Here is a 12567-nt window from a genome sequence, read left to right as displayed (position 1 = left end):
AAGCCCCCAGGGGCGATCAGGGCCTGCAGCTGCTGCTTGCACCATCTGATGGTGCTGAGTGATCTGGACTGGCACCAGGCACTGGCAGTGGGTGCAGGTGCAGGTGCCCGGTGGGACCACAGTGCGCAGGAGCAAATAATTTTCAGTAACCACTAGAAGCTCACCCCAATGACAGCGACCAGCACCCCTGCTCACATGCTCTTCCATCCCACCACAGCCAACGCCCGCCATATTCCGCATACGCCCCCTGGTGGTCAGTGCACATCATAGCGGCTGGTTGTTTGGTTGTCCCACTGTTTGGTCTGTTTGTATATGAGCCTTTTATTATATAGGATTGCCCTTTACATACCTGAAGACTGTTGGTGAAAGAATATAAAAATGCATTAACTTGGCTTCCTCATAAAATGATTGCTCCATATAAAAATTTAATATATTTATACTATAATTAAAAATGTAGTAATTGAAATAATTTCAAAAGTGTAATATGTTGGTGCAAATGAAGCTACACATTAACTGAATTTTGAGGAACAGATACTTGCTTAGCTTTTGCCATTTTATGAGAAATTGGCCAAACTTTGAGAACATAAGAAATTGACACTATATATCAAAGCAAGCAAACCTATGCCCTGAATCCCTCCAAGTGTACCAGACTCTCTGCATCAAGGAGATAAACACCCTCGTTTTCAGAAAGGAAATGGAAGGGGGAAGCTTCTCTCTGCAAATGCAAGGACTCCAGCTTTTGCCCCCAGGAATTGCTTTTGGAAATGTAAACTTCATTCAACTGTATTCATAAATCAAATGGTTCTCCTCTTCCTGACTGGAATAATTTTGAGTGTGCTAGTCAGTTAAGTGAGGGCAAGATGAGATTAAGGCGGGATGTAATCAGTGGATGAGTGGGTAAGAGCTGTGGTACATTTACACAATAAACTTCTTACCCTTTGTCACAGCGTGGATGGACCTGGAGATTTTTATGCTAAGGGAAATAAGCCAGTCAGAGAAAGGCAAATACCATGTGATCTCACTAATATGTGGCCTCTGGCAAACAAAATAAACTGACAAGCGAAATAGAACCAGAGGCATGGATACATGAAACAGACTGGCAGATGTCAGAGGGCAGGGGGGTGAGGGACACCGGATAAAGGAAGGTGAGGTAGTATTCGGTAAAGAACATATGCATAGGCCATGGACACACACAATAATGGGGAGGGCCAAGAGTGGGGGCTGGGTGGAGGTGGGAGGAAAATGCAGGACATCTGCAATAGTGTCAACAATAAACAATTTAAAAAAATTTTTTTACAATTTAAATGAATTTAAAAAGGGGGATATATTGGTTTTAAAAATACCTGGGTAATTCCCCAAACAATGACTTAATACTAAATGACATACATCCTATAAAAAAGTAAGTGTGGTCCAAGTGCAGTTAAGAGTCAAGGTTAGGGATGTGAGGGCGATCTGGCTGCGACATCTGTCACCCCATTGATCGCCAGGGTTGATTCGGCTGATCTGGCTGGCTAGGCGGGTGTCCCCCTCCTCCCTCACCGATCCATGTGTGTCCCTCCCAAAGCTGCATGCTCGGTCGAAGAGGACGACTTTCCAAGAGGAGAGGACCGGTCTTCGGTCAAGGGTATCCGAGTAGCTGCGCTCCCCTGCTAGAACCTCCAAACAAGCTCTCAAGAGTCAAGGTTAGGTGCACCGAAGAGCTCACACGGGACCCTTCCTCTCAGCGGCTTTGTGGTTTAGAGGGCTAGGCGCCCGGCCCTACTCTCAAGCATTCAGATTTCATTATTCCCTTCCCGAGCTCTGAGCGTTAGAACTGAGTGTCGCTCTCTGGGCATCTCTGTGGCCACTATTCTTTCTCTAGGTCTGGCCCCAGTCAGGTGAGGATGAAGTCTGACACCGGAGCTCGGGAGAGACCTTTTGAGGAAGTTATGTTCACCGTCTGGCTCCCCACTGGCCAGAGCCACTCAGCAGCCAATCCCTACCTGCCCCAAACGTGAAGGGTCCTTCTTTGGGGAAGACCCAGAGCTTCTTTGTGGAGAAGAGGCCGGGAAGAGAAATGCACATTTGATTGACTGTCCCCTCAGCTCTGACGACTCGTAGGCCTCAGCATCCCACCTTCCACAACAGCTCGTTTTCCCGGGACACGTCCCTGTAATGCGCTCACAGCTCTCCTAAATCCCAAGGTGCTAGTGGGGGAGTCAAATACCCCTGCACCTGAGGCCTGGGTGAGCGTCCATCACTGTGGTCACTTCCCTTTCACCATCTTTTCCTCGAAGGGAACCTGCAGCTCGACCCCTCTCTTTTCTCACTACCCCTTTCCAGCCTCAATTGGCATTGTCCCGGCTCCCCCAGAAATGTGACCCCAAAGGACTGGAAGTGAAGACTTCCAGGATTTTAAGTTAAAAGGGCATCCTGCTCAACCTCTACTCAGAGGGGGCAGGAAATATGAGTGACTCCCAAACAGAAGTACTTCAGTGGTATCAGGAGGCCGGCCTACCCCACAAGGGACTTCCTCAACCCCCGCCCCTCCACTGCCACACCTCACCACAATGAACACGTAAGTGAAGAAAGAGGACCAGACTTTATCCAATATAAATTTGTTTTTATTGAAGCAGCAGTCACATGACTTTATATCTAGCCTTTAGATTAGGCCTGACCGCGAGCCAGCCCTAAAAAAAAGTTTCTTTTTGCACTAAGAGACATTACATGTTTACATACAGCATCCAGTATTGGAAATGATGGACTCAAACACAACATGTGTCGGTTACCAGGGAGGTACAGCCCCACTGTTTGTGATAACTTATTTTACAGATACTCCCAAAGACCATTACCGATGGGATGGAACTTAAAAAAAACACAGCTACACCAAACCATGAGCACAGTAACAGAAGACAGCAGCTTATACACGTTTTTAAGATTTGTCCCTTTCGGGCGTGTTTTCTTTCTTCTCAATGCAGCATCTGCAAAGCTTCCTCTGCATCCAATCCAAAGGTTTCCAAGATGGAAGCTGCACCTCTCGGCCACACAGTGGAATAAGATCATTTGAAAGAACGAGAGCTAATGTTTGTATCTCGATTTTTATAACAAAGATCCATGTTTCTCTAACGGGAGGAAGAGAGGTGGCGACGTGTCTACATATTGCAGTGGCAAAACTGGCCGGGTGAAGAGGAGGGCTGGGTAGTGAAATAAAGACCACACACTTGTGAATTTTAATTTCATTTCCAGGCTACCTACTTTTTATTTAATGCAAATTACAGTACCAGTTAACTATTTCCAAACCAAGTCACATAGAACGAAATGTATTTACAAGGGAATGGGGAAAGGGAGGGGAAAAAAAAAACATTAAGCATACTTTTCACAAAAAAGTTTATATTTAAAATGAAAAAAAAAATCAGTCACAGAGGCATTCAAGTAGTAATAATGTTATACAGATTTTGCTTTTCCTTTATATCAAGACAGATTTGCACAAGTGTTTGCAATAGTTTGTATACAACCCACAGTCCTTTATATATATATATATATGTATATATAATAAATTTTGTTTTTTAGATTTGTTTTTAAGATGGAAGTGGTCACGCTAATTGGTATGTGTACAGGCCCAAGTGATCCATTGGCAACACATTTATAAATGCAATTTTACAGGCAAGCACATTTCATACATCTATCTGAATCTGCCTGTAGCAGATATAGTATGAAAAAAAAAAAAAACCCTTAAAATTAACACAAGGAAGTCTTCTTTGTCAAGCTAACCCCTTATGTACTGGTTGTCATTTTGCTTTTATTGCAGAGGTGCAAAACGGAGTAACAAATGAGTAAAACGTCATAACCCTTGTGAAAATAACCCAAACCTCTGGGATTACTTTCGAAGCCTCTCAAACGTAGACCTTAGTCTGGGACTCTACTCTGCTTCTAGTTGTCTCTCTTATCTTCAGTGGCTCAGGTTTCTATCAGAAAAGACAGGTTTTATTGTAATGCATGCTGAATTGTTTTTCTATTGACGGGAGAAAGTGTTTGGCTCTGTGATTAGATGATCACTAAGAACAACAACAGAAATCGGTTACAATTTTCATTAAAAAAAAAAAAAAAAAAAAAAAAGCCGCCAAACTACTGGGGATCTGGCATTGGCCAAACTTCCTTTGGAAGATTCTGAAGTTAAGTCCCTTAAAAATTAAAGGGAAAAAGAAAGAAAATGCCAGTGTCTTTATATCCACAGGGATAGAGAATACAATAGTCCTCTCAGAAACCTTTGCATTGGTGCAGACCAGATGGCTGGTTAGGCAGCTTGATTAAAACACACACCAAAAATATGTATCTAAACATTAAGAGGACTTTAAAAAATGACATGTCACTGGAAAGAAGGTGCAGTTTTCCGCCTTGCTGGAACGAACACATGATGTTTCAAATAGAGGAACCTTTGGTTTGGTAAAGTTTGTGTTTTTTTCCTACTCAAGACATCTCTTATGGAGTACTTGGAGGCAAAACAACTAATTTTGATTTTCTTTCAAAAAAGGCCTTCATGATGGGCACACAGTAAGAATTCAACCAATTTTTGAAAAAAGAAATTAAAATGAGATTTTGCTGAAAGGGGTGGAGGTGGCGAGAGGACGGACAGATGGAGCCCCCCTGGGTGAGCCACAGTCCTCACGCGCGCGCACTCCGGTGTTACTGCCTGCAATCGCCTTTTGGCAATTCAGACCTGACTAGCAAAACCTGACACTATGATGGAATTCTGATTTACAAAAACCAATTCTCCCCTCTCATTTGTGAGAGTGAGCATGGAATCTGCTGTTTATAAGACATGATTAGGGTTTGGGGAAGAGAAGAACAGAAGCTAATGGATACCCTCCGGCTGCAGGGCCCCCGGCACTGTGCTGAGCCCCCGGCCGGCCTCGGGATGAAATGAAACCGGTCACTGCTACTGAGGAAGACATATGTTCAGAACCAAAACAAAGGCAGGGCTTACATGATGGGAGATTATAAACGTGGTTTCCTCTTTCCACTCCTGAGCATGGTGTCACTGAAATTCACCGTGAAGGGGCACAGACACTGTGTTATGAGTGAACTATTATCTCATAGGGAAAAGGGTCGGGACAGGGAGACATGGCTAGAGAGAGAAACCAATTAAAATTTAAAAAATGAAAAACAACAAAAAAACAAACACATGGAAGCGAAGGCACTCCAAACTATATAGATACACTATACATCGCTAGAGTTATTGTTACAATAATACAGGCCGGTACCTACTGTACAGAGTTAAAACTATATGGCTTTAAAAAGCTCGTCTACATTTTGTCTGATTATTAAACAGAATCACTGCCCTGAACAGTAACTTTTTGCTCATTAATAACAGTTCCTGGGTCCACATATTTACATACAAAACAATAAAACTTAAATTTAAAAACATTGAAAGAAAATGTAATGTACAGGCTTGAATTTGGTGAGGAGCTTTTATTATTATTATTATTATTTACAAAAAGATACGCAGAGACCTGGATCTCACTTGTATAAAAGAGCTGTGATCCCGCCATGATCCTTGAGAAAGAAAAAACCACGCAACTCAGCCCTCACACACGCACACACAACACGAGAGGAAAGCATCAGACTCTTCTCTTTTCTCACCCCATTTATCGGGGGGAAGGTATTTTGTAAAACAAACACAGATCTTTATGGACTCTGGCAGATATACCAAATCCAGAGTAGTGTCTGTCCAGATGTTGGCTGGGCAGTGGTCTGAAAGCAGGTCCATTTCTGTCACAGACCTGCTGTTCGGCCTCTTTGTTATCTTTCCTGAAAATGGCCTATCAAAGCCATTCTTTTAGTATCATGTTGCCAAATACTTTCATTCAGATGTCTTTCCAATCTTAATCAGCTCTCAGATGCTCATTATGAAAAGTAAAATTCAGTATGTTTGATTTGGTTTGACTGAGCATGTTTCCTTTCTCATGAACTCTGATATAAACAGAGGTTTGAGAAACCCCTTTGGCGGCCTAAGAGCTTAAACAGTGAGTGAAAACGACGACGATGGCTCACAGTTGCCTTCCTGGCACTGGTTCACGTCAGCAGGCAGTCGACTCTCTGGGAGTCATGTGGGTAAGAAGCAGTACAGGCTCCGGGGACCTGCATGAGGGCTGTCAAGAGACTCCACTTCCAAATCGCCTGGAGGGCGAGACCGCTAACATGGCGGAAGGTGGCAATGAGAAGGGGAAGGTAAGTCACACGCAACCCAGGGCCCAGCCCTGCAGCCCTGGCTCTCGGTGAACCGTAGAAGGCGTGCGGGGAAGGAGCGGGTGCGGGGAAAGGCGGCCATCACTCAAGTAACCTTTACATGTAAAGTACAACTGGTTGTGCCTTTAAGATTCATAGGTCAAGTAATGGCCCGTAAGCACCAAGGTGACTAAGGTTCATTTTAGAGTATATAAGGCCCACAGAGATGTCAACCTTAAACGTGTAAAACAAACTCTTTGTGAAAATCTATTTCCTCACTGCAAACATAATCCTTCAATCCTCCTTGCTTTCCAAGGAATATTGCTTTTTCTTCAAAAACAGAGACTGGTTCTTACACCATTACTGATACAGAAAAGAAAACAAGCAAAACTCTTAACTGGGTATGGGGGAACATTCTTCTTCTCACTCTTCAAGCAGTCAATGCTGATACTGTGGACAAAATGAAGACAAAAACAAAAGGCAGTACTGAATCCACGCATATATAACACCTATACACACATTTATGTAATCCACTTTCCTATAAAGTCAGCAGGTACAAGTGACTGTTTGTATCATTTGGATGTGTAGTTTTTAATATTCCGATCATCTAGAATCATAATGGCCTGACACATGCATCAATAAATAAAAAATTTAAAAAGCATGAGGTTAAAAAAAAGCTGAAATTAAATACAGATTCTAGATTTGAATTTAAAATTAGAACTATGTGCAGAATGTGGCAATTTCTGCAAGCTCAATCTGTAATTAAAAAAATATGAAAATAAACCAGTAGACTGTTACAGTTCACATTATTTAACTATAATGTCCTCTCAAGTGTATCTTTCCCAGGGAAGCAACTTTAGAAAAGAATCTGGACTACTTCATTCACAGTGGTGAGATCCGCCCTGGCCCGTCCCTTCCTCCAGGTTTATCGGCTTTTGACCTCTGCAGCCAGGGTGCCGGCCCACCGCTTTGTCAGCCTTCTCCTCCGCCACCAGTGTACAACCGCACCAAGGTGTGCGGAGAACGTTTGGCCAGGCAAGCCAAGATCCACAGGAAGGGCAGGCAGGCTCCTTCCCGACAGCCTCTTACACAAATCCCCCACCACTAACATGATTAAGAGCAAAACAGAACTTTAACAAATCAATTAAGAATCTTTCCCTTACAGCTTCTAACTTTATTGACCTCCCAGGGTTACACAGAATACACATTTCCTTTTTCTCTTTTTGTCTGCCATGCCTGCCACCAACATGCCAAAGGCAAGTCTTCAAACGCCCGATGATATGGATTAATTTTACAAGTGACATTTAAGTCCCCATGGGGTTACACCTGCTAAGCTCCCAACCAATTTCAAGCTGTGCACTATACCAAGTCTTACACTTGACTTTAAAAGAAGGTAAAAAAAAAAAACTTCAGCAAGAACAAAGTTTTCTTCTTTTGTGGAAGGGGCGTGAAGCAGGAGTTCTGTTTTTAAGTATCTAACAGCAGACTTCTGGTAAGATTGTCGTGGGAGAGAGATTGTGTTCTGGTGCTCCGCTTTCCCTCCCCCGCCCCCTCCCACCCCTGGGTCTCCCTCAAAGTGAGAATACAATGAAATTGGTTTGTATTTATAGATATTTTACAAGGTTAAATAATAACAACAATAATAAAAAAATTGAACACTAAAATGAACAGGTTTTTTTCTCTTTTTAATTTTCTTTCCAAACGTGACCAGTGTTGCTGAGTGACACTCAAGTAACTGGTGGTTTTTCCTGTGCAGCTGGCTGCTCGGGACTGTTCAGGTGGAGTTGGAAGCTGATGCAGAAGCAGAGCTATTGGTCTGTCCACGGTCTCCAGCATTAGCATCTGCAAATCAAAAGTCCCAAGAGAGAGCATGAGTGATGCTGTAAAGCCTCAAAGAGAAAAGCATGCTGTCTCAACTGCAGACTGAGCTGTGCGGCCTGCTTCCAAGTGTTATCTGAAACGTTTAAAACATGGCCAATACTAGACATCTGGATTTCTTTCTGCTTAGAGCTAAGTCCATGCTGTGGCCTGGTCCTGATGCAGGACAATACTGTCTTTGAATAAGTTACAGACTCAGGTAGCCAGAGACTATGTCTATCAAAGCTCTTGTTCTAGCCTGGATCAATGGTATAGGATCTGGAGTCTAGCTATCTGAAAATGCACAGCTGAAAACTTGTTGGAAGTCCTGAACCATGCCATCTGCCTGGGAGAGTAAAAGGGGTGGAGGCAGTGGAAGTACTGTGGGCCAGCATGACAGGCAGAAGTGCTATGTGTAAATCAAACTCAACTGCTTGCTTTCTAAGTACAGGCCATCGTCGTTATTCATAGACGTGGAAGATAGACAACTAGCAGAAAAAGAAACAGCCACCAATTCACTTAATTCAATAAAGTATCTTGTAGTAACTATCTTGGCACTAACCTCACTTTGCCTAATGCTTTGGAAATATGTGTAACATCATAACTTTAACCCCTGCTTCCCTCTTTTAAAGGCCCATTATTTTATGATATCCATTAGCGTTTAAGCAGGCATTTGTGTCCAGATTGGCTCTCAGTCTCCGGTAGGCATACACTGCTATTTGGGTGACTAGTTTAATTAAGTTGCATCCCTGTCATCTCACACATGACTGCGAATATCTCCCAAGCACTTCACGGTAAGCCCTGAGAACAGGAGAGGTGGCTTGATTGCGATGGACAACTTTCAAGAGCCATCTCCCTAGAAGTCACACCTCCCTTGGCCGTCAAGGCTGATGATACCCAGACGTTTTCTCTCTATAGAAACTATAGTTCTCCTATATCCTGTGATGAATACTGTAAACAAGGTCATGGCGAAAGCAACATTTGGTCTTCTGACTTTTCTACTTTGAATTTTTAAAATTAGAGTGAGAAACAAAAGACCCCAAGGACACACAGGAATTCTTAAAAATTAGCTGTTCACTTTATAAGTTTAATGGCCACTCTGAAAACTATACTTCTTTCCTAAATTCTTGATTTTTCTGTCCTCAAAACAATCAGCCCTCTATACATTTAAATCAGACTTTGGGGAAGAAATGCTTCTCCTCTTGTTACCAGGCCTTAGCAGACGGCACGGATTCATATGAACTCACGGGCATGGCGCCAGGATGGGTGCAGGAGAGGGTAAATGGCACAGAACCTATTCTCCAAAGGCAGGCAAACAGCCTTTCTTCTAAAAGTTAGTTAGTGCCCAGGTCTACTACTTCACTCATGACTCCTGGTTTTCCTGTAAACCATAACGTGCCTTGCTTAGCAGGAGTTTTACTCTCAATGATCATACAAATTCTGTGCATCAATAATAACAGAACAACAATTCTTGTCCAGGCCACAGGTTCCTCTGAGCCTTTCCCAGAAAAACACCCATTTTCATAATGTAGGCACAGTCTGCATTAAACAATAGTCCAAAGAAAGCTGAAAGGCCACAGAGCTGTTTCAGAGTTAATAATGTTTCTCACAAAGCCAAGCTCACTGTGCATCTCGTGTGCTTTGTATGACAACTCAGTACCTCTGCAGGATCATCATCAGACAACACTTCTCTCCCTTGTCAGTTTGTGAACATGACAGGTAAAACTGTCACGTTCTGATCTTCCCCAGGACTTAAGGGACTCACTAATCACCGGGAATTTATCGGCTCCATCACGACATCAGCACACGTACCAGCACTGCTGGCAGCTCTGGCCAGGGCAGCCATCAGCATTAGCCAACACCCACGAAGACTTAATTATTTGCCATCCAGCCCATTACATTAGTAATTTGCTCTTTGGCAAAATCATAATTTGCTATTCATCAGCCAATGTTCTTTCAGTGGATACTACCTGTGAGCTTAAGACATTCCCCACACGAGTCCCACCCTCCTTGGATGAAGCCAGAGGCTGCTTGCATGAGAATAAAAAGCACAAGCCTTTTAAGTGGGCACACAACCAAAAATGAATTCCAAACAATAAAATTTGAAAATAGATTTGTAATTTATGATCTCTTATTTTTTCTTTGAATTATCCTACCTATTGTAATAAGAGTAATATGCAAATTAACCATCACTCTGCTACTAGTACAAGCCACACCCACCAGCCAATCAGAGCAAGTAAATAAAACTAACCAAGATGGCTACAGCCACAGAGAACAGGAGGGAGGCTTGGGTTTCCCAGGCAACGGCCTGCCCTTGCCGGCCTATGCCTCCACTCAAGGCTACAAAGTTTCAGTTGTAGAAGGTAAATAAATTTCAGATACCAGGGCCTCCACTTGGGTTGCCAGGGGCGTGGTTCACCTGCAAACCACCACAGGCCCCTCGCTCAGGCCACCCTATGCCCCAAGGAAACCCCCACCCTAATCCGGGACACCCTTCAGGACAAACCAGCCGGCCCCCACCCGTGCACCGGGCCTCTATCCTATCTAATAAAAGAGTAATATGCAGATTGACCATAACTCCAACACACAAGATTGCTGCCCCCATGTGGTCAAAGATCCTGCCCCTATGTGGACACAAGATGGCCATCAGGGGAGGGCAGTTGAGAGGGACCAGGCAAGCAGGGGAGGGAAGTTGGAGGCGATCAACCCTGCAGATGAGGGCAGTTAGGGGTAACCAGGCTGGCAGAGGAGGGAAATTGGAGGCAAACAAACTGGCAAGAGAGCAGTTAGACATCAATCATGGGAGTGGTTAGTGGGTGATCAGGCTGGCAGGCAGAAGTGGTTAGGGGCAATCAGGAAGGTAGGCAGGCGAGCAGTTGGGAGCCAGCAGTCCTGGATTGTGAGAGGGATCCCAGATTGGAGAGAAGGCAGGCTGGGCTGAGGGACACCATCACCCCTTCCCCCAGTGCACAAATTTTGTGCACCAGGCCTCTAGTTTCCAAATAATTTGATGAGTAAAATTTTAACAGATAATTATTTTAATTATAAATATCTTTGATACCTAAGTCATAGCACTATAATCATTAGTAAAAAACAAAACAAAAAAGCCCAGCTGGTATGGCTCAGTGGTATGGCCAGGAGGTTCCCAGTTGATTCCTAGTCAGGGAACATGCCCGGGTTTCGGGCTCCACATTCCCAATAGGGGGTGTGCAGGAGGCAGCTGATCAATGATTCTCTCTCGTCATTGATGTTTCTATCTCTTTCTCTCTTTTCCTCTTGGAAATAAATAAAAATATATTAAAATACACCTACACCCAAACCCTTTTATCTAATGATTAAAAATCAAATTATACATGTCTTTGTTGAGGAAAAGAAGTCTCCTGTCCCAAGGAAGACAAAGTACAGGGAGGAGAAAAGCAAAACAAAATAAAAAGTGAAGTCCTATGAACTCAATGATAGCTCCAACACACCACTTGGCTTTCTGACTGAACAAAACTACATTTTGTAAATTCTTCTGGGTACATACTTATTTTGTTCCCACTGTCAATTCTGCAAACTTATTTTACAAATTTAAATTAATATGGCCCCTTTATTACAGTAATGCTCATTAATTTAAAATTCTGATAAACTGTCACTTGATTTGAATACATATGGTGATTCTATAACTTTTCTTCTGAAGCATTAAACAGTAAGCAGCATTTGCTCCCTTTACATTCGTACTGATAGTTACACCACTCGGCATTATGGTTTACAGGGTGAGCTAAGATCTTTTCATCCCAAGATACCCAATCCCACTGTGAATCACCAAACACTGAGTGTACAGTTACTAGTTTTGAGTCTTAAGAAATGCTCTTCTGATATTCACACTGATAGTCTTTCTTAAACCTAGTCCAATTCTACAAACATTTATTTAATATGAGATCTAGTTGTACAACTTAATAGCTGTGCAATTTTGAAACAAGTTACTTAAATTTCTCTACCCCTCAATTTCCTCACCTGAAAAAGGGCAATAATACTACCTACTTACAAAATAAGGTCTATGAAATGCTTAGCATAGTACCTGGCTTATAGTAATTGTTTAATACATGGAAAGGTAGAACAGGCATCTAAAATAGTTTAGTGTGACTTCAATATCCACCATCACACCATAATAAGTGGCAGCAGTTAATATATGAGTGCTTACCAAATCTGCCAAACATTGCAATAAGTACACACTGCAGGAATGTCATTTAGCCCACACAGCAACCCCAAGAAATAGGTAAAAAATGTTGCCCCCATTTTGCAATGGCAAAATGGAAGCACAAAGAGATTAAGTTATATGCCTTACATTGGAGGGCCAACAAATGGGAGAGCTGAGCACAGAATAAGAGGATGTGATGACTTTTTATGGGTAGTAGGGAGCAGCAGAAAAGATTTCCTAGTAAAGGGAGAAAATAACTTAATTTCATTCCCCCTTACACGATCCACTGTGATTTCTAAAGCCTACTTTTATTATCTAAAAGGGTT

At 42.8% G+C, this 12567-nt stretch overlaps 1 protein-coding gene across 4 annotated transcripts in view; it reads right to left on the bottom strand.

Moving 5' to 3' along the window:
• Nucleotides 1-2581: 2581 nt before the first annotated feature.
• The window catches only part of GSK3B (glycogen synthase kinase 3 beta), a 173497-nt gene continuing 163511 nt past the window's right edge, over nucleotides 2582-12567 (bottom strand). For all 4 annotated transcript variants that reach the window (XM_084871677.1, XM_084871678.1, XM_084871679.1 and 1 more), the window contains one exon: nucleotides 2582-8046. In XM_084871677.1, coding sequence (XP_084727803.1) covers nucleotides 7979-8046 — 68 coding nt within the window. In that variant the 3' untranslated portion in view covers nucleotides 2582-7978. The remainder of the gene's footprint in view (nucleotides 8047-12567) is intronic.

Source organism: Pipistrellus hanaki (assembly GCF_964339955.1).
Source record: "Pipistrellus hanaki genome assembly, chromosome: 2".
Lineage (NCBI taxonomy): Eukaryota > Metazoa > Chordata > Mammalia > Chiroptera > Vespertilionidae > Pipistrellus > Pipistrellus hanaki.
The sequence above is the reverse complement of the archived record's forward strand: the minus strand, read 5'-3'. Positions and strand labels throughout refer to the sequence as shown.